Source organism: Crinia signifera, chromosome 2 (genome assembly GCF_055691185.1).
Source record: "Crinia signifera chromosome 2, ASM5569118v1, whole genome shotgun sequence".
In the NCBI taxonomy this organism is placed as follows: Eukaryota; Metazoa; Chordata; class Amphibia; order Anura; family Myobatrachidae; genus Crinia; species Crinia signifera.
Window position 1 is genome coordinate 387,714,710 of NC_139218.1, and position 22,811 is coordinate 387,737,520.

General features: G+C 47.2%; 2 protein-coding genes across 13 annotated transcripts in view; both read left to right on the forward strand.

Moving 5' to 3' along the window:
• PICALM (phosphatidylinositol binding clathrin assembly protein) overlaps window positions 1-22,811 on the forward strand; it is a 380,825-nt gene that overhangs the window by 107,832 nt on the left and 250,182 nt on the right. The gene's annotated exons all lie outside the window — the stretch shown is intronic.
• Window positions 1-22,811, forward strand: part of ME3 (malic enzyme 3) — a 165,360-nt gene that overhangs the window by 76,092 nt on the left and 66,457 nt on the right. For all 3 annotated transcript variants that reach the window (XM_083170267.1, XM_083170266.1, XM_083170268.1), the window contains exons 5-7: window positions 3,400-3,475; window positions 10,432-10,593; window positions 15,687-15,790. In XM_083170267.1, the coding sequence (XP_083026393.1) occupies window positions 3,400-3,475; window positions 10,432-10,593; window positions 15,687-15,790 (342 nt within the window). The remainder of the gene's footprint in view (window positions 1-3,399; window positions 3,476-10,431; window positions 10,594-15,686; window positions 15,791-22,811) is intronic.

The window sequence follows — 22,811 nt, forward strand, 5'->3', positions numbered from 1 at the left end:
CAGTAATGGCAGCTACACGTTGTCCTTCTGTTATTAGCGGAACTCCTGTTCAGAGCTGCCACAGTTATGGAACTGAAGACCTCTGTGTAATGGTTTGTCAGCTCTAATCCTCATCCTTGTCATTAGTGAACGTAGTTCTAGAAATACCGGGGTGGGATGCAATGGGTAGAGGAGTAGCTAGGTGACGTGGCACCTGGAACAAGGGCTCCGCCCCCGATCAGCCTGTTTCTGTCGCAGCCGCTGAGTAAGTCCTGGGCTACACACAGACTGCACACACTGGGGAATCATTATATGGTGAGGGGTGTGGCCAGGTGTATGAGGGTAAGTCATGTGACATCAGCTCTGCCCTGATCAGTCTGATTCTATCACAGCCACTGAGTAAGTCTTGGACTACACACAGACTGCACACACTGGGGAATCATTATATGGTGAGGGGTGTGGCCAGGTGTATGAGGGGAAGTCATGTGATGTCAGCTCCGCCCCCAATCAGCCTGTTTCTGTCGCAGCCGCTGAGTAAGTCCTGGGCTACACACACACTGTACACACTGGGGAATCATTATATGGTGAGGGGCGTGGCCAGGTGTGTGAGGGGAAGTCATGTGATGTCAGCTCTGCTCCTGATCAGCCTGATTCTATCACAGCCACAGAGTAAGTCCTGGGCTACACACATACTGCACACACTGGGGAATCATTATATGGTGAGGGGCGTGGCCAGGTGTGTGAGGGGAAGTCATGTGACATCAGCTCCTCCCCCCGATCAGCCTGATTCTATCACAGCCGCTGAGTAAGTCCTGGGCTACACACAGACTGCACACACTGGGGAATCATTATATGGTGAGGGGCGTGGCCAGGTGTGTGAGGGGAAGTCATGTGATGTCAGCTCCGCCCCTGATCAGCCTGATTCTATCACAGCCGCTGAGTAAGTCCTGGGCTACACACAGACTGCACACTGGGGAATCATTTGATGGTGAGGTGCTTGCAAATGGATTTGCAGATATTCAATGGCCTGCTAATTAAATTGCAGAATTGCACGGGGCGAGATTTCACTCTGGCAGGGCGGCCTATACCTTATCGCTGCACTGCAAAAATTAGCAGCACATTGATCAAGTCTGAATCAGGCCCCTTGGCTGGATGACAAGGTCCTCTTTTGCTGCTCCTGAAGGACCACATTTGTTGTGTGTTAATGACGCTGCCTAATTAGAGGGAAGACAGTCTGCCTCTTTCAGCGGTGATATAAATTGTGGGAATTTTAATCTCTTGCCCAACATTTCCTCTTTAGTAAATAAACTGTCTCTTTCTCATTACATAATCTGTCTCTCTCCCGCGTTCACAAGAGGCTCCCCGCCGTGGAAAGATGCTTGTTGTCTGATCTCCTATCGCCAGCATTATCTTCCCATCACATCTCTGTACACACAGCGTCCTTCTTATCAAGGGCCTATAAAATGTCTTCATCGATGCCAAAAACGTACTCTAAAGCCTTCATAGGGACGGTCCCCGTTGTCTTCCTCCTGTGTGATCTGCAAATCAGGCAACTTGGTAATTGGGGGGAAAAAGCCGAGTTACACAACGTATTATGAATCCAGCTTTTTTCATCTCTGATAGGTTTCAGGAAGGCGGTGGAGTTGGTATTTTTGTTTTATATAACCTTATGTTATTTATACCTGACGGGTTCGGCACATTTCTTCAATGCACAGCCCTATATAATGGGAAAACATTTCTAAATGTATTCAAATCACCAAGGCCGCGTTTTTTCTCCTTTTATCTCAGGCCGGTATATTCTGAGACTTCTCAGAAAGGAATGTTTTCTGTATTTTGCTGTTAAGAAGTTTTTGGAATCTCTATATACTGTACTGTAATAATGAGAGATTTTGTGTTAGTTTTCAGCTGCTTTGTTAAGGTTTGAACAACTTTTAGGATGTTAGTTTCTGTCCCCTGACCGGATGTTCTTCATTGCAGGTATACCGTCTGTAGTCAATAATATGATCAGAAAGAGCACAGCACGCAAAGCATTTCTGCAAGCGAGCTAATTCTGTGAAACAGTCTGGTCCATCCACTTGGGTGTTTTTGTTATTGAAAAAAAAAACTGGGCCAGTGACATGATGTGTGAGGAGGGGAATGGAGGCAGCAGGAAGCCACAGACTGAGAGTTATATAGTGGGAGGAGCAGGGTCCCCAGCAGCACAGAGTATAGCAGGAGATGAGTGATGTGTCAGTAAGGACAGGGCTGCATGTGACAGGGGCAGTGACATGATGTGAGGAGGGGAATGGGGGCAGCAGGAAGCTACAGACTGAGGGTTATATAGTGGGAGGAGCAGGGTCACCAGCAGCACAGAGTATATCAGGAGATGAGTAATGTGTCAGTGAGGACAGGGCTGCATGTGACAGGGACAGTGACATGATGTGAGGAGGGGAACAGAGGCAGCAGGAAGCCACAGACTTAGAGTTATATAGTGGGAGGAGCAGTGTCCCCAGCAGCACAGAGTATATCAGGAGGTGAATGATGTGTTAGTGAGGACAGGGCCAGTGACGGATGTAAGGATGGAATGGAGGCAGCTGGAAGCCATATTTATTTATCTAGATACACACCCTGAAAGTAGCTATGACCTGCTGGCATTCCCAGTTACCTCCCTTATACGGTCCCTCCCTGTAAATCACTCTTTCACGAAATCCTCCCAGCGAGCTGCAATGCAAAGACACTGCAACACATGTGTAGTGCGATTGCGACGCGTTTGCATCCTGCGAGAACATCGCCATTGCTCGCAAACATGAATATTTCTGTCCAAGCCTTCCAACATTTCCCACACTGTGATGTCTGCTCTAATGTGTTTTCTCAAACTTTTAGGGCTTAATTTTTATTGCAAACTTTACTTTTAGAACATATAAAGAGGAAGGGAAGGAAAGTGATGGAGAATTCCATTTGACTTGGCTAAAAGCCACTTTCAGCGGATGAACTACGCACTTGGCCTCTTATGCGTTGGAAGGCAATTTAGCCTCAGCTATTTATACATGGTTATTGGTGCCTTATATAGGGGAATGTGTATGCTAGACCACTCTGGCATCCCTCAGAATAACGATTTGTACCCGTCTCGTTACTGCCTGTCATCGGACCCGCTCGGACCACTAAATTAGTGTTGTGCAGTGCGCCTAGAGTCAGGAACTCCTAATACATTGCGACCTTCAGTGAAATCGTCTCTATGCTTAAATAAAAGCGAATGGTTTGTCGGTTGCTAAGGGTTAGCACGCTCATGTACTTTTAATAAGACTGTGTGTGTTCCTTCTGCAGCGGTCAGCCCTTTGTAGCTGTACATATAATGTGTTTTACTTGTCGTGTTCATAGTAATCCTATACGATAAATAAATGCAGGGATATATAATATAGATTATGTTGTCTTCTCTTCCAGCGGCCTCTTCATAACCATCCATGATAAAGGTCATATCGCAACCATGTTGAACTCCTGGCCAGAAGAAGACATAAAGGTAGGATAACCCGCCGGAGCGCCTTCTATAGCAGTCAATGTACTTCTGCCACCAATTCCTTTGTGGGACTTTGTAAGGTTAAGTCTTCTGTTACTTTTCTAGATCTTTAATATTGGTCGTTGCTGTACATTTCATGCAAGTAAGTGTAATCTATAGATAAAGGGTGGAAAATAAGTAATCCTCCAGCTGCTGTGAGACTACAATTCCCACCATTCTGCTATTAGGGCATGGCAAAGATGTGCCAGGGCATGCTGGTATGTGTAGTTCAACAGCAACCAGAGGGCCGCTTACTGCCCACCCCTGCTATAGATGATCAAGAAAAGTAAAGGGGTGCAGGATTGTGAACTAAGGGACTGATTCAGCCTTGTTCGCATAGGTCCGAATGCGAGTGGATGCGTGAATGTACACATCCGCTCACAGCGTAGCACAGGGATTTGGGGTGGCGGCGAGCGGCATGTGTTCGGCAGGGCGGCGTTAACCTTTTATACGCAGCCTATTGAGCAGGTTTGAATTACCCCCAATATTTACAATATTCACAATTTAATGGAACTGAAAACATCCCGGGTCACGGCTGTCGGCCCGTCCAGACAGCCGTGACCCTGGCCCATTTTCGTTTCGCTCGACCGCCAATCGCCAGGCGGGATTCAATGTCCTGCCTATCGATTGGCAAAAAGGGGGCGTGTCTGTGTAACCGGCCATGGATTGTCAAGAGCCGGCCGTGATCGCAACAATTCACGGCCATTCTCGGCAATTCCGGCCCGACCTCTTTTAAAGTCGGGCCCGTTCTGTTGATCTGCCTCATCGACGTTGTCGGGAAAGATAGCATTGAATAGGGGCCCGATGCGATTTCCCCTGTCGGAAATAGCGGCAGGGATTGTATACCGCCCATAGCCTCGATTTCGTTGCTGCTGCTCCATCTTAGACCAGCGCATTTCGTCAGAGGTCGACTTCATCAGGGTTCTGCGTCATTGTTGTCACAGAAAGAAGGAAGTATAAGGTTTGACTAGAACACGAAGTGGGATATGTTTTATCGGCTTACGCTATGCAGTTTTTGCATTTGTTTTATACTGAAAGGGTTTCGGCGCCATCCACCCTGGGTTTTTTATGTTCATATGTCACCACAGAGGTTTGAATGCTGAGCCTTGCCTCCTCGCCTCTGTACTTGAAAGACAAAGCATGACACCTGAATCATGTCCACTTCTGTCTGATTAAAGGCCGGTGAAGTGATATAGCGGAAGGCTATAAACTATTCACCCCCCCTTTTTTCATTTTATCATGGAATCAGAGTGGATGCGGAGAGAGATGGTCACCCCAGTTTAGCACAAAGCGTGGTACGTGTTAATTATATGGGCACCGCTTAAGCACCACCCACCTCTTATTCTACGGGGTTTGCTTTATCCAGACCGCGGAGGTCTTGCGCTGCCAATTTCTCCCCGAGTATTCCGCCAAAGGAACCTCTCCCAAATTGACACCTAAACAAAACCACAAAAGGTGAAACCTTTTATTTTTCCCACCCCGCCGAGCGTTACGCGGTAGAAAATGTGTTTAATATGCTGATTAAATGACTGCTCTCCTGGGAACAGCTAAGCGCTCATTTCCAGATTAGCATTGTTATTATTGGTGAGTGTTCCGGCAGAGTAAAAGGTTTCTCTTCATAAATATAGTCATCGGAGCGCTCTGCTTTAATAATGTATAATAAGGATGAATGGGTAAGGCTTTATTAGGAATTATGCCTTTTTTTAATGATCGCGTAGACCCTGCTGTCTCCTAGCTGCTGTGATTACACCGTCGTAAGGAAAAGGTTTTTGAATGAGAAATCGGATTGTTTTGTTTGTTTTTGTACAAATATATTCGGGATTTCTAAAGACTCAGACTTGGTTCTGCGTACTGTACTCCTCTGTGCACAGAGATAGTAGGCCTGAGGGTACTTATGTACTAACTGGGCTGCCGATTTTGAAATCGGGTCCATCGCATCGCATCCGACCATATCGCATGCGATGCGATGCGATGAACCCGATTTTTCCATAGGATTCAATGTTAAAATGGACTGAGTCCATTTTAACATGGAATTCAATGGGAAAAAGGGGTCCTTTTCATACCCCTACTATCCAAGTGGGCATGGAGTTGGATATAAACCTGTGGCGAGCGTAGCGAGCCACCGAGCCCGAAGCGTAGCGAGCCCCGCGAGGGGACACAGAATACCGTCTCCTCGCGGGGCTCGCTTCGCTTGTCACGCTTCGCTCGCCACGCTTCGGGCTCGGTGGCTCGCTGCGCTCGCCACAGGTTTATATCCAACTCCATGCCCACTTGGATAGTAGGGGTATGAAAAGGACCCCTTTTTTCCATTGAATTCCATGTTAAAATGGACTCAGTCCATTTTAACATTGAATCCTATGGAAAAATCGGGTCATTGCATCGCATGCGATATGGTCGTATGAGATGCGATGCGATATCGCATCGCATCTGATTGTATGCCTTAAGTTAAGGCATACAATCAAAAAATCGGCAGCCCAGATACTACATAAGTACCGGCCTGAGTTAGGGGTGGACGATGTAGAGGCGGGGATAATGGTTTCATAATTACCGAGCTATCCACTGCGATTATCAACAATACACCAAACCCATGGACGGTGCAAGAGATACGAAGGAACTAGGCAACACCCCCCCCCCCCTTCTCCAAACACACTACATGCCAATGACACAGACCACTAATGTGCCTAAGCCCAGTGGACAGCAAGTGGCACTGATAGAGAGAGTTCGGGATATCCGTCCCACACAGAGTTGCTCGGAGTATGGGCCTAATTCAGTGCAAATTACCAAAAATCGCTATTAGGTGATTTTCGGGACAAAGTGTAGATGCATTGAGAAAAATGTGACCGCAAAATCCCGACATATAGAATGTACAGGTGAAACAGTCAACATGACTTTCTGTCGACAGGTCGCGAGGTCGACATGGGTTTTTTCACTGTTTTTTGAGCCGACATGTGCCGACAGGCGGTATTTCATGCCCTACTAGGGTTTGGTGGGAGAATAAAATAGTGTGCCGACCATTTGCCGCTCAGGCGACCAGAATTATGGGGACTGATATTGTAGCTAGGCTGCGCAACAAGGGGGCTACGCTTAATGTTCGCATGATTTTTTAATATAGCAAACTAAGTGCACATGCGACCGTAGCGATCATATTGCAGGGAGGGACCCAGCAGACAGGGCAGCCATGACAGGTGCTGAACGCCCCCCCCCCCCCCCCCCCCCCCCCCTTAATTGGGCCCTAGCCTCATTTATCAGCCACATAGAATAGTCTCTACATGCCATCCCACCCGGCCACACCACCCTAACTGTGTGGAGTTTGTATGTTCACCCTGATTGAGTGGGTTTCCCCCTGGGTACTCCGATTTCCTTTCACAATCCAAACATATACTGCTAGGTTACTTTGCTCCCTACAAAACTAACCCTACAGTGTAGCTGTGCCATGTGGTTCCTGCACTTCAATGCTACAAGTGGATGTACTGCAGCATGTGCGTTCTATAGCGGTGTGCCTATAATGAGAGAACAGAGTAATAATACACGTCTGCGGGTCACTGATCTCTACGTTCCTCTATGTCGCCTACTCCCATCATTTGTATTATGCTTATCATGCATGTGCAGTTATCTCCTTGGCTGGAATCCATGATGTATTTATTGCATATAATGCCCAGAGTGAGCCTTGACTCGGCGCTCCATTAGTCATGTCTGCCCTGTGTGCGGAGATTTATTGCCAGTCAGCTGATTTGTGAAGTTCACTTACAGTTTATTTTGCACAAGGGAACATGAAACCCGTTATACACGTAGGCATTCAGGATAGAGAACCGGTTACAGATGACAGATTAGCCAAGCGGGGCCTACTGTATGTTCTCAGTCTGTACTTCTGTATTGCCAGTAAGCGGCTGTACCAATGTAACTTACTGATGGAACCGTTACTTTATGTGCATTGTGCTACAGCGTCATGCCAATGTCTGCTTCTTAACTTACTGAGCCCCACGCGCACACACACACACACACATACACACAGCACAATGCCACTACTTGTGCTATGGAACAGCGTGGGGCAGTTTGTGGCTCTTGCTGTCTCTTGCTCCTGTGACATCTACCCCAGACGGCCATCTAGGTGGTTGGAGTGGATAATTGTTATTGTTATTATTATCTGGCTATTTCTATTTAAGGCACCCCAAGCTTTCTGCAAAATATGTGTAGTAACAGCTTATGTAATGCTTTAATCAAGTGAAGCTTCTGTCTCACACACGGCCCAACTTGGCCGTTCCGGATCACTAACCTGAGTCACATGGCTCCAGCTTACAGATATCGCTGAGTCACATGGCTCCAGCTTACAGATACCGCTGAGTCACATGTCTCCAGCTTACAGATACCGCTGAGTCACATGACTCCAGCTTACAGATACCGCAGAGTCACATGACTCCAGCTTACAGATACCGCAGAGTCACATGACTCCAGCTTACAGATACCGCAGAGTCACATGACTCCAGCTTACAGATACCGCAGAGTCACATGACTCCAGCTTACAGATACCGCAGAGTCACATGACTCCAGCTTACAGATACCGCTGAGTCACATGGCTCCAGTTTACAGATACCGCTGAGTCACATGACTCGAGTTTACAGATATCGCTGAGTCACATGACTCCAGCTTACAGCTATCGCTGAGTCACATGGCTCCAGCTTGCAGATATCGCTGAGTCACATGACTCCAGTTTACAGATATCGCTGAGTCACATGACTCCAGCTTACAGATAACGTTGAGTCACATGACTCCAGCTTACAGATATCGCTGAGTCACATGACTCCAGCTTACAGATATCGCTGAGTCACATGGCTCCAGCTTACAGATGTCGCTGAGACTCTGGCTTCTAAGTGATCTGTGCTCAAATCAATCCGTATGGAGGGTTATGGGGCAGGAATATATTGTATCCGATCGATGGCATCTAGATCAACAATCATGTGGTGGAACACGTCTAACGATAGTCGACAGCATATAGATCACCGGAAGAAAATGGTTGTGATAACAACCTATTTAGGCGCTTGCAGTGGGATGTGTTTGTGGAGCTGCTACTAAAAAAGGGAATGAGGTTCCCTTCAACAAAAGGAAAACAATACAGAAAAGATAGTAGTGCTGGACCATATAAATTAAAATACAATTTAATAAACAAATAAATAAATACAATATACAAGCACAATAAAAGAACCAAAAAAGCACTGGCACCTGTTTGAGGCTACCTAATGAGAGGGTCCATTCCTAGTATACCGCCAATAGTTATTTGAAGAAAATCCGGATACAGCAATAAGTCTGTTTAAGCTCCGGAAATTATGTGTAGTTACCGCAGTTGGATGTCCAAATGAAGATTGTTCATCCTTATTGAGGAAAGCAATAAATGCAGATGTCTTCAGATGGAGGTTGATGAAGTTCCATGAAATTGCGGATTTATTGAAGCTAGTGAGCTCCGGGGGCGTCTGGTCTGGAACCAAGTGGTTATGGAGATAGCAAGAAGGTCGTCAAAGTGCCTTACGCTGACGCGTTTCGCTGTAACAAGGTACAGCTTTGTTTATTAAATTGTATTTTCATTTATATGGTCCAGCGCTACTATCTTTTCTGTATTTTTTAGCATCTAGATCAACGCAAGCGTTGGATCAATGGGAACGTGATTGACAGTCACAAAGTCATCATTGAGTTTTTCATGTGTTTTTTTTTGCTTGGTTCATACTTTACCATACAAGTGGGCATAGAGTTAGATTATAATAGTTTGCTAAGCGTAACGAGGCACTGTGCCCGATGCATGACGAGAGGACACTAGACACTTATTTGGTGTCCATGTCGTCATAGACACCACCTTTGCCAAACAGTTGTCAAATGATGGTGCCACCCGTGTGCAAGTAAGTCAGCCTAGACTGGCTTTTATTTGAGAGTGCCTGGACGCAGATGGGGAGACGCCCGTTCTAAGCAGGCTTCGGCGCACCTTCGTTCACATGGGGATGTCCAGCGGTTTTCTTGGACGCACCTACAGTTTTTGTGGGAACGCCCAGGAAACTCTGGGCATCCCCATGCACCGGCCCTCCACACTCCCCCTGTGCACACCGCTGCGTGCAAACGCCTCGCAAGTGTAATACTCGCCGAAGGCATTTATACTGCGGATCTGCACTTGACTGTGACGTCATTAAGCCCCACCCCCATTATGGGAAATAGTCTAAATCACTGATCTCCATGGAGGGGGCGTGGCTAAAATGACACGAGTGTGTCATTTTAGCTCCGCCCCCTCCTCTGAGACCCGCGGATTGCGGCATTTAAATGCCGAGATCGGGGGGCTCAGTGGGGGTCCCCCTGATTCCAGGAGGGTTGCCCACCCTTCTGGGGGGGAGGGCCGGGAGGAGGACCCGATTTTCGGGAGACTCATGGTAATTCCGGGAGGGTCGGCAACCCTGGAATAACCAGATAATTAACCAGGGCCTCCTGCCTCCAAATATTACTATACAGTATTACCCCTGTTGCTTCATTACAGTATGTGAGTTATAGCTTAGATAATCCTCAATATTGGGCAACGGGATTTGGTATTTGGCCAAATGATGGAATTGTTGACTGTCGAATTTTAGTAGCATTTCTCTCTTAAACAATCCTTTTACCTATTGCTCTATGTGGTTAGTAGTTTGTTGGTAAACTGTGTATTATCATGAAGCAAGAGGAAATAGGTAGGCCTAGAAGACATATCAGAGAGGCAGGGGTTTCCCACCAGCATGGTGATTTCTGAGCAATCTTGGCAGGGAACCATTTCACAAACATTTATATGTGGTCTTACACTCGTCAATGTCTTACTAGTGTTTTATATTATGCTGCAAACCCCTCCGATCCCTACAGATCCGGTCCTCACCCCACATTGCACTATGTCTGAAATATATAATTTTTTTTATTTACAGGCGATCGTTGTGACGGACGGTGAGCGTATCCTGGGACTTGGGGACTTGGGAAGTTACGGCATGGGCATTCCAGTGGGCAAGCTGGCCCTCTATACAGCGTGCGGAGGGGTCCACCCGCAGCAGTGTCTCCCTGTGTTACTGGATGTTGGCACGGACAATGAGGTAACACAACCCGTCCCCGCCCTGTTCATTGTGTTTGGTTTGTATTGTATAACAAAAGGTGAAATTGTCAGTCATTGAGTCACAGGCGGTATTTCATGCCCTACTAAGGATGCCAATCCCGGGGCATTTTTTCAATCCCGAGATTCGGAATTGAAAAATGCTCAATCCCGGAATTGGCTTCCCTAATAATAAAAAACACCCTGGCCGTCCGCATATTTACTTACATTTGCGGAGCCAGGTTGCTGAGTGGGCGGCCGGGAGCCGGGTTGCTGAGTGGGCGGCCGGGAGCCGTTTTGCTGAGTCGGCGGGTCGGAGGGCTGATGGGTTGCCGGGTTGGTAGGTTGGCTCCTACGGCGGGGTGGCCGGGAGCCGGTAAGGCTGGGTGGGCGGACGGACGGCTGAGGCAGGATGTGCAGCTGTGCCCTGCCCATTGTGACCTCTGACCCTGTCACGCTGCGCAGTGCTGCACTGCCAGGTGTGGGAGGAGCTGGGCAGCGTCTGAGTGCTGATTGAAATCCTGGCGTTTTGGGGGCCAAATCCCAGGATTCCGCCGATCCCGGGATTGGCCACCCTATGCCTTACCATCCACTAGGGCGCCGAGGGGAAAAAAATAGTGTGCCGAGCGTATAGAGGCACCGTGCCCGCAGCATGGCGAGCGCAGCGGTACACTTTGACAGTGTACATTCAGGATAAGAACAAAACGTGAAAAACCATCGCTGACTCGTTGATTGTTGTTGCGCAGATCGCTCAGCACACAACGCTGCGCACATACGGTGCACCTGCGCTGCACGCTGAGCGATCTATGGCTAAACCAAGTGTTTCGAAATTACGGCTGGTAACGTTAGATGCCTTCGGTGCCTCTCTCACCCAAAAATGCGCCTTGGTCGCAAGCAAAGCGACTAACCCCCTAACAAGACTGCAGTCTTTGGTATGCGATACCTGTATATATGTGTGCGACTGTATATGAAGCACAGCAGGATTGTGCATGAGAAGACCAATGGAGGCTGCGTATTGGCATTACAGTATGTGTACAGATTTCGACTCTGCGACGGTATGCACCAGAGGACTTCCATAATGATCTGATGCCCACACACGTGTTTGGATGGAGTACCTATCACTGGCGCTTCCTTAGAAGCAGCAGTGATGGCGCTGTATGGTAATGTAGCCGGTGTCGTCTATTACAAGCAGAAGGTCGGTACTTTGCAGCGATGGGCGCAGGTGAACTGCACCTGAGTGATACCCGTATTCTATACATATATGTCTGAGGATCTGTGCATGGTCCCGCTGTGTAATAGACTCACAGTGCAGCTTATGCTGAGAAACAAGAGTTCATGCTACAGGCAGTGATGTGTGAGTCACCGCACAGAGCTGCCACTTGTAATGTTTCCCACAGTAGATGGTATCTCGGAAATGTTCTCATTTCACAGACGGAACTGAGGGTTCTGTATTTGCAGGCAATAAATAATGCAGCAGCGCAGTCCAGGGGAAGCTCCTGATTCTGTCACTTCTTCTCCTGTCATCCATTAGCTCACATACCCTACATACTACAGCGCAGATCTGTGTTATGCCAGAAGCTGATTGACAGCAAACTGGTATCTGATGAGCAGCGTTTGTCTTTGCACAGGACAGAAATTGCGCAATGTTTGTAGGAAGCGGAATATGTCAGCGGAGAATAATCTGACCTCCTATCCGTCTCCGAGATTCGTACATTCCAGGACCCCTGTCGTTTTGCATTGCCCCCGCGTCAGCACATTAACAAATTACGCTGTTTAAAACTTTCCTAAAGTTCCCAAAGCTTATATAGCTAAAAATATCTCTGTGGGAGCCGGAATGCGTTTCCATATTTCTGAATCCATTTATCACAACTAATATAAAGACGGATACATCCTAGAATTGACCAAGATTTCATTAATAAGACAAGCCATCTTTGGTTACTTCATAAAAGTGTCTTTGGCGTAGATTAACTAAGGGGTATATATATATATATATATATATATATATATATATATATATATATACACACTACACTAGAGTTCAAAAGCTAAATGACTATACTTGGTGTATAGAGGCCCATTTCCAGCAACCATCACTCCAGTGTTCTAAAGGTACATTGTGTTTGCTAATCACGTTAGAAGACTAATAGATGATTAGAAAACCCTTGTGCAATTATGTTAGCACAGCTGAAAATGGGTTTGCTCGTTACAGAATCTATAAAACTGTCCTTCCGTTGAGCTAGCTGAGTATCTGAAGCATCACATTTTTGGGTTTGATTATACTCTCAAAATAGCCAGAAAAAGAGAACTTTCATGTGAAACTCAACAGTCTATGAAGGCTACTCCATGTGAGAAATTGCAAAGAAACTGAACATTTCCTACAAAGGTATGTACAACTCCCTTCAGAGAACAGCACAAACAGGCTCTAAGCAGAGTAGAAAGAGCGGGAGGCCCCGGTGCACAACTGAGCAAAAAGACCAGTACATTAGAGGATCTAGTTTGAATAGTAGATGTCTCACAGGTCCTCATTAGAGTCTCTAGTTTTTTAACTTCACTAATGAGCAAACCCATTTTCAGCTGTGCTAACATAATTGCACAAGGTTTTTCTAATCATCCATTAATCTAACGTGATTAGCAAACACAATGTACCATTAGAACACTGGAGTGATGGTTGCTGGAAATGGGCTTCTATATATCTACAGTATGTAGATATTCCTTTAAATAAACAGACATTTGCAGATAGTATAGTCATCTACCACAATAACAACGTATAGAGTGTATTTCTGATTAATTTAACATTATCTTCATTGAAAAAAACTGTGCTTCTCTGTCAAAACTAAGGAAATCTCTAAGTGACCCCAAACTTTTGAACGGTAGTGTATACGAAAGAGCTGGTTATTAGAAGTAGAGATTTTGCCCACACCAACCAATCAGATTAGAGCTTTTATCTTGTAGCTGGAGCTAGATAAAGAAGTAGATTCTGATTAGTTGCTATAGGCAACATCTTCACCCGCAGTGTAGTAAATATCCCCCTAAAAAGATTAATAATGAAGATCTTGCACTTGTCACCCAATTATATTTTGGCTGTACTTTATCTTGTACATTGTGGAAAATGATAAACAAAGTTTGATTGGCTGTTTTCATGACGCCTCCCAAAAATTATGGCTACAGTGTGATTGGTTGATATGGGCAACGCGTTTCCCTTTTTGATGTTTTAGAAAATCTCAACATTTTAAAAGATCGTCATTTAATTTTGCTAAATTGTGTTTATGGACCCAAAGCAGAGGAGTAACTGCCAGAGACAATGGAGGCTCCAGCCTCCGGGCTAAAAGCCCTAAAGGGGGCACCTGCATGTACAGCAGCATCTGTGTGGTTTTCAGCGGGATCCAAGTGTAACAAATGCTCTTACAATGGAGATCTGCAGCGCACCAGTAGTTACTAACTCTATGCTAGGAGCCCTGCTAACATCTGTAATAGGGGACAAGATGGCTCCTGCCTGGTGCCACTCAGCCTGCACTGCAGCAAGTGATGGTGCTGGACTCTGAGATGATAAGCGCAGGTGAATGTTGACACCAAATATAGGGTGGGGGGGGGGCGGGGGCACCAAACTCCAATTTGCCTCCGGGCTGACTGAGATGAACTGACCCAAAGGTCCATTAAGTGACTTTCACAATAGAGGACTCTTGGTTTTTAGTCTCTTCTAATATTATTCTTTAGTTTCCAAAAGTTCAGCTTACCAGGTTTATTGTGCAAACTTCAGCTGTCAAGATGATTGACAGGAGGCGCTGATTTGCACATACAGCGGGTGACTCTGGAGAGCACAGAGTGGGCGTTCAGGACGACTTATGATGAGGAATTTTATTCTGTGTGACCCCAGGAGCAATTAGTCCAAGGATCAGCAGCCGGCACACCCGCCTGCAGCAGGAAAGCTCATGGAACGTTCACTGGCCCTGAAGTGTCACCCAGGAAAGTGTTAGTTTAGGCTGCGGCTGTAAACAGCGTCTGATCACTGCGCATATCAGGAGGCGCAGAGACTTCACCCCGCAGATTCTCTTACCGCTCACTCGCCGAGAATGGACCTGAATTAGTATGCACACTGGAAATGGCGTTACGTTAGTGTTGCACTAATACACCTAGGCTTTTGTGACATTGGTAAAAAGGACACCTGCGGCCTAATTCAGACTTGATTGCTCATTTGCAGATGAGCAATCAGATAGCCGCCATCGAGACAGAAAGAAAACCCGGCCTGTGCAAATCTGGAAATGACGCTCCCAGAAAACAGACGGTTTCCTGTCAGTCATATTGCGAGGGGATTGCGATTTAGATTTTCTCGGTAAAAAGGCAGCGGACGATGGACGATTCCAATTCAATACGGGGTGGTTCACCTGTTTATGTCTGCGTGCTACAGTAGGTGCTTCCCTAGATTCCATCCTACAAGTCTTACCGATGTGTCCTTATTAGCCTAGTGTCATGGCGCCATGAGGCCGGAGAGGCTTGCCGTCCTGGGTAGCGATATCTACTTTTTCCTGAATATTATTCCCATTGTAGTTACAGTGTACCAGGCACTAGATTGGTACGTTGGTCACAAAGGAATTGGAATAAAGTCTCCACCCCACTGTTGACAACACCATCAACTCCCTCGCTCCCCAACTTCGCTGCTTAACTCCTCCCACTCTCCCCCTGCACACACACACACATCCAATCTTTGGCTCAATCCTGCCGGTTCCGGCTAAGTAGCATCACTCGCATCAGGCCGTTTCTTTGCTTCCCTACATAGCAGCAGACAAATGGCCTGATGAGAGTGATGCTGCTGTGGGGGGGGAGGAGTCAGCAGCGAAGTTGGGGAGCGAGGGAGGTGATGGTGTTGTCAACAGAATGACCCCTTATATATTGGATTAGCGGTGCATACTGGGTAAGGGAATACGGTAACAATGACAGAACCGGAGTTCTGGGCAGATGTTTTGTCCTGTTATGATGCTGGTTTTGGACTGGCACAAAGTTAACCAATGTCTAAACATCTTGTCGGCAATCTGCCGACACACACAATAATACATTTCTTTCTTTCATTCATTGACACATTCGTTTTTTTTTTTGTTCCAGACCCTCCTGAATGACCCCTTATATATTGGATTAAAGCACAAAAGGGTCCGTGGGAAGGAGTACGATGATTTGATTGATGAGTTTATGCAGGCGGTGACCAACAAGTAAGTAGCCGATACCTATGTAATATAAGCCGACGTGCTGTGGTTGTTGCTGTCTTCTTGTTTATTATGATACACAATTTTTGTACTACAAATCTTTATTGTGTGTCTGTGGCATAATGTTGGGCTGTGGTTTGTAAATGTATAAGATTGGGTACTCTTTACCTAGCACGGCGCCCACGATTTTGATCGTGGGCATCGCAGGTAAAAAAATCCCATAGGGAACAATGTTAAATGTCTCAATTGACCCGATTTTCATGTTCAATGCCTCAATTGACCCAATTTTTCCATAGGAAACTATGTTAAATGGCCCACAGAGGCCAAATAGCCACCCTGAAGTGTGAAATGGCCCCCACAATTGTTAACGCCACCCCACGATCAACGTCAACCCGAAGCGTGGCGAGCGCAGCGGTACGCGTCCTACGACCTTTTCATACCCCCACTATCCACGTCGGCGTGGAGTTGAGAATAGAATAGTGTGGCGAGCGCAGCGAGCCACCGAGCCTGAAGCGTGGCGAGGGGACGCGGATACCTTCACAGGTAAACGCGTCCCTTCGCGGGCTTCACAGGTATCCGCGTGCGCTCGCCACGCTTCCGGCTCGGTGTTTTGCTGCGCTCGCCACACTATTTTATTCTCAACTCCATGCCGACGTGGATAGTGGGGGTATGAAAAGGTCGTAGGACGCGTACCGCCGCCCCTCGCGGGCTCGATGGTTCTGCCCTGTATGGTTCATTGCCTAATCTTGGTAAATAAGAAAGTAAAAAATAATTGTGATGTGCTGAATCCGGTCTAAAAACATTCAGTGATGTGGGATGGACTTCCACAGAAATATGACAGTAGACAGTAATACCCCTTATACACCAAAATCCCTGGTCGGACCCTGGTCTTTGAACACAGGAGTTTCCAGGGTTGGACCCAGCTTCATACCCCATTTACACAGCACTGTGACCCAGGTCGGACCCAGGTCTGTGCCGTTTACACTGAACCTGGGTCAGCCCTGATTTTCCCTATGGACGACATTAAAAATGTCCACTTTAGGACAATGATTTAAAATAAAAATTAAAAGACATGACTAGTTAGCATTAAAGAATGTTGGTTTGTTTATTTTGTAGAATATTTTTCAAAAAGTTTTATTCAGTGCCCTTCCCCTGCAGCAGCAGACCAAATGTCTCCCCCCAGCCCCGCGGCCCCCGCCCCCCCCCCCCCATAACATAAATGATACTGCATCCAATTATGATTTCTGTGTGCACTGCCCGTATCCTTCCTGGCTGCTGTCTTTTGCCACTGCAGTGCACTATGGAAACGCATCCAGCACTTCCCGGATGTCCCAACCTGGGTTGGGGCCATTTACACCGCCGCAGTGTTCAACCCTGGTCAGGACCTGGGTAGGAGACCAGTGTTACTGGACCTGGGTTGACCCCTTTTACACCAAAGCTGACCTGGGTCCAACCTGGGTTTTTCCTTGGTGTAAAAGGGGTATTAGTAACCTAAATGAGAAGCTAGATTCTGTCTCTAGATCCTGAGCCAGTATGATTCATTGCAGCAATAAATCGGGAATGTGTTCCCTTTGGCATGTGCCTGTAGTCTCCATCTGGCATTTTTGCTGCCGGTTTCATTGTTTGGTAAAACCTTGCTGGGACCTGTCTGCATTGTTAATGCACGTACTGTACTTGTTTTATGACATAACATAAGTATTACCCATGAGTTGGCATCTCACCGCGCCCATTGTACGCACAGCGCTGAGCAGAATGGGCAACATCGGGCTGAGTTATGCGGTTTATTTTGCTTTCAGAAAAGACTGACCTATTTACTGTGACAGGACAGATATTACCAGGCAGTGCATGTAGGGCCTGATTCAGGGCCGCTCGCAGCGGGCCGAATTTGGCCCCTATCCGATGTTTGAGGTTTCCGCATGCAGTGAGTCTGCACGTGTGCACACCTCTGTAGCGAATGGCTTCGGAGAGTTTCACACTCACCGGACCGTTCGCTCCAGAGGGGGCAGGCAGACAGGGGCTGGAGCGCTCAGAGTTTTATGGGCGTCCCCAGAAAAAGGCTGGGCGTTCCCTTGGGAACACAGGCGTGGTGTGGCCTGCTCGGAGCAGGCGGCTGACATCACATGACATCAGCGCCTTCCCCCGTATCCAGCGATCAGCAGCGGAAATAACAGTCCTAGTTTTATTACTGAAGGAGAGAAAAGTAATTCGATGGTCCGCGACCGTGTAATGATTTCTCTCCCCTTCGGCTGATATGTTTGAGTACACAACCGCTCGCATACTACTAGTGGGGATTTGGCAAGGCGGCGGGCGGTGCTGACCGGCGAGTACCCACCTTACACACCCCCCAGCAGCACGGAATCCATGGACCGTGCTAGACAGATGCAGGGACCGTTGGGCAGCGGCAGTGCCAACCCCCAGGGACTTGCACTCTGGGTGCTGGTAATGCCCTCGCACCCCTCCTGGGTGTGGATCATTAGGTCAACAGTTAACTGGTCAACCACTATTGGTGGACAGGCAATAGGTCGACACAATCAAAAGGTTGACATGGTCTAGGTCAACATGGAAATGGTCAACACACAAAAGGTCAACAGGAGTTTTTCACTTTTTACAAAAATTTGCCGACATGGACACCGTATCAGCGCCCCCTCGCATGGCCCGCTGCGCTGGCACACTATTATACCCTAACCTTACGCCCACTTGGATCATGAAGTAAGTTGGTTTAAAAAGAAATCATGAAAAACGCATGTTGGCCTTTTCACGTGTCAGTCATTTACATGGAGACCTTTTGCTTGTGTTGAACGTCAATGTCAACCATGGCATGTGTCAACCTGTAGCACGTCGACCAATAGTAATCGACCTATTGACTATCGGCATAGACACTGTCGATCCATCGACCGGATTCCCTATGGCCCAGCACCGCCTCCCCTGACTGTGGCTCACCACCTTTTGCCATTTTACATGTCGACTTATTGCTTGTGTCGACCTTTTGACCATTTCCACCTAATGCATGTCGACCTCTTTCATGTGTCGTCTTTTGCCTATTCACATAATGACTGTCGCCCTATCAACCGCATTCCGTATATTCCGTATGCAAATGTTAAGATAAAACATTAATAATCCGGTTTGTAGGCCTCGGAGAGTGTCGCCGCATCGTCTTCCTTTGCTGAAGGCTGGGAGATGCGAAGAACAATATTTGTGTAACCTGGTTACTGTGGCGCTTTGTGTAGTGTTTTGGCTACAATTACAGTCCGTGTTTCCCTGCGCGTCGGCTATCACATCCGTAACCAACACGGGCAGGAATCCGTAGCGAAGCTGGGACTCATTAGGCCCAAACCTTCCTATAGGGGTTCCCCAGGTCTGTGAGGAATCTCCCACGTTATGTATATTCCTGTTAGCAATTATCAGCGGTAAATGGAACCAGCTGATGTACTGTATGTGTCCCCGCACTGCTCCTGACACACATTCCAGAGTCTTCATCATAAAGGGGCGGCATTCCTGGGCTATTCCCCCGTACTCCCCGGGGACAGGAGGAGTTATCCTGCCTGTCCGTGGTGTAGGCCTCGCTCCTCAGCACAGACATAAATCATGTATGTGACTGGGGAGAGTGATGAAGTGATCACAGAGAGAGGAGAACAGCCTGACATAACATTAAACGCCCAGGGTAACTTTTTTTTCCAGGTGTCTCTTTAACTTTTGTCAGCAGCGCCTTGTTATGGTGTCCCTAATCCAAACCTCCCATCTTCAGAATAGGGATGGCCATGACCAGTGATGATTCCTAATCATCGATGGTTTATGGCCGATGTTGAATTGTTTTGCCATCGATGTGGAGAACCAGATGGTTGCCCTCCTTTGATGGCAAACATAACCGAAAAGTTAGCTTTTTTCTCCCCCAAGGGGCCAGGTCACGGAGTAAAGCTCTGCCCCCCCCCCCCCCCGGCACCCGTGAAGCCCCGCCCCCAGGTTCTAAATTGGCCCGCAGGCCAATCAGTGAAAGAAAAATGGTTGACCATCCATTGCATAGTATGCCACCATCGATGGCCAGTTGCACTGTCGTCATCAAGGGCAACCATCGATTGGTAATCCCTACTTTAGAATGATTCCAGGCAGGACCCCCCGCGTGGCCTAGCGGCAAGGGGGCGTGGCCTTCAAATCATATCACATCACTCCACAGGGCCATGCCCCCATTTGCTGCTGAGAATTACTGGCCATGCCCCCAGCCCCTCTGCCTGCGGAAATAGCCGCTGTACGCATGTGCACAACATCTATTCATCGGTGACAGGGGGGACTCACAACTGTATACTGGAAACTATGTTTTTCTGAATTATTTGGATAAGGGATGCTCAACCTGTTTGATTTATTTACAGCATTCTTATATAGCTCAACATAATCCATCGCGTTTTACAATTGGAAACAACAGTGATGAAACAAACTGGGCAGAAACAGACTGACATGGAGGTCGGAGGGCCCTGCTCGCAAGCTTACAATCTTATAGGATATTTGAAAGTAACAGGGTTATATGTGATGCCTTGTTCCCCTTCCATATATCTCAGTCAGTGACTTGTAACGACAGAACTGTGCGCTCCCCAGCCTTGTGTCCAGGTCACACAATGCAATCCCCTGCAGAACATTTAATTAAAGGTCTTTTTCTTCTGATGATTAATGATCAGTCATCACTGTGATCGTTACTATACAGCTTATCCCTCTGCTCTCCGTCCAGGCTAACGTCGTCCTTTCAGCGCAGTGTAGACATGTGACTCTGTCTAATGTACAATATATATATTATCCAGACGTCAGACAACCGCCAGCGGTGCTCCCAGAACTTCCCGCAGTGCGATCTGTATTCTTCTAACCTCTAATAGACAAACTCTGCAGACTGTGATCCGTTCTCAGCTGTTGTTTAACTTGGTTACATTTCAGTTACATTTTTAGATATCAATTAGTAAATCTGCGTATAGCCAACTAGCAATATATCGGCTGGACCATCGCCCAGTATGTACTCCAGATTGGTCTGCAGACCACGTCAGTGACAGATACAGTGACTGACGTGGTCATTAGGTCGACGCAAGCATTTGGTCGACATGAGTTTTTCATACTTTACCATCCAAGTGGGCACAGAGTGAGAATATATTAGTGTGCCAAGCGTAGCGAGGCACCGCGCCCGAAGCGAGCCACGCGAGGGGACGCGGTACACTTATACGGTACCACTTAAGTGGACATAGAAAAACATGAAAAACGCTGATGTGGATAGTGGGGGTATGAAAAGGTCGGAGGACGCGTACCACCGCCCCTCGTGGTCTCGCTGCGCTCGCCACGCTTCGGGTTGGCGTTCATCGTGGGGTGGCGTTAACAATGGGGGGGCATTTGACCCATCAGGGTGGGTATACAATGAAAATTGGGGTCTGGGGGGCATTTAACATTGGGCCCAATGTAAAATCGGGTCTCGGGGACCATTTTACATTGGTTCCGATGTAAAAATCGCATCGATCGCATGCGATGCGATCGACGCGATTTTTTGGGACCCGATGGATACAATCAAAATCGCAAGCGCCGTGCTAGGAAACAAGTACCGCCCTATGACTCCTAATGCTCCCTTCTAGCAGCCCAACCCTAACCTCCCCCCACAGCCTGACCCCTACCTAAACCCAATCCCTCCGCCCGCAGCCTAACCCTAAAATAGTGCCTCTCATTATCACATACGGCGCCACTCTGATCCGTAAACACAGCATTGCAGCTATATATAGAACTTCCTGTATACAGCTTATTGGTCAGATTGGGGCCCCGTTTTCAGCCACGTGTGTATATCAGTAGAAATAGGCGGTTATTCTTGTTCTCATTGCAGCTCTCACATTTCACATTTGCAGTGGATTCATTTTTATCCAAAGAGCGGATACGATACGATACACTATAAATGTTATTACCATGCATAACATCGGTTCCATACCCCAAAGCGATTCCGGACTCTGATCTGTAAACATGGCTGAAAAGCACAGACTTTATCTAGGAAGCGTAAAAAAAACCATTCCATTCATCAAGAACATTGAAGATGGGAAGTGCAAGACCATAAACTAGCCCCAGCCAGTAATACTGTATATTGTCTGTACAGCGCTGCACAATATATGTGTGCGTTCTATAAATAACTGGTAATAGATTAAATAATAATGTGTCAGTTATACAGCTGTCAGATCTGAGATAAAGGTGGTCATTCAGGTTGGCTCACAAAGCACGTTTGGTTTGCTAAGGGACAAAACCATGCTGCACTGCAGGTGGGGCAGATGTAATGCTGTGTACAGCATGAGATTTTGACTAGGGAGAAGCCTGGAGAGGAGCCTGTCAGCCAGCACCTCTGGGGTGGGGTCTGATGTAGACATCAAGCCCCACCCCCTGTACTGCAATTCCCGGGTCTTTGAGGAGGGGACGGGGCTAAATGACACAATTTGCATCTTTAGCCCCGTCCCCTCCCCCCTGAAAAGCTGCGAATCACGGGAAATTAACGCTGCTGCATGGGAGATGCGGGGGGGGGGGGGGGATGCACCAGTATCCGGGAGGGTTGCCCACCATCTGGGAGGAGGAGCCTCCCGGCCATTCTGTGAGGTTTGGCAACCCTGGACTAACCTGATTCACCCTCAAAGTTCAAATCTGTTTGTATTGATGCATTGCAACTGCGGCATCCACCGAATTATTCAGGTCTTCTGGTTTTTTCTTTAATTGTTGTAATGACCACAATTCTTTTATTTTTTAATAAGTTAATTTAAATACTTTAGTTGAAAGTGACATGCCTGTTTCCCCTCATGCAGTGCTTCAGCAGACACATTTATTGTACAGCACTATCCATTTGCTAGGTGTATTCCATGTGTAAGCCAATCTCAGGCGTAAGTGTTCAGTGAAACATTACAGCATACCTGATACAACGCAGAGATCCACATACAGTAACCTCTGATGCAACAGCGCCCCTAGAGGACAAACACCATGAAGTCTGGTTTTGGAAGAAGTAAACTTTTCTAAAGCAAATTAGACATTACACAAAGTT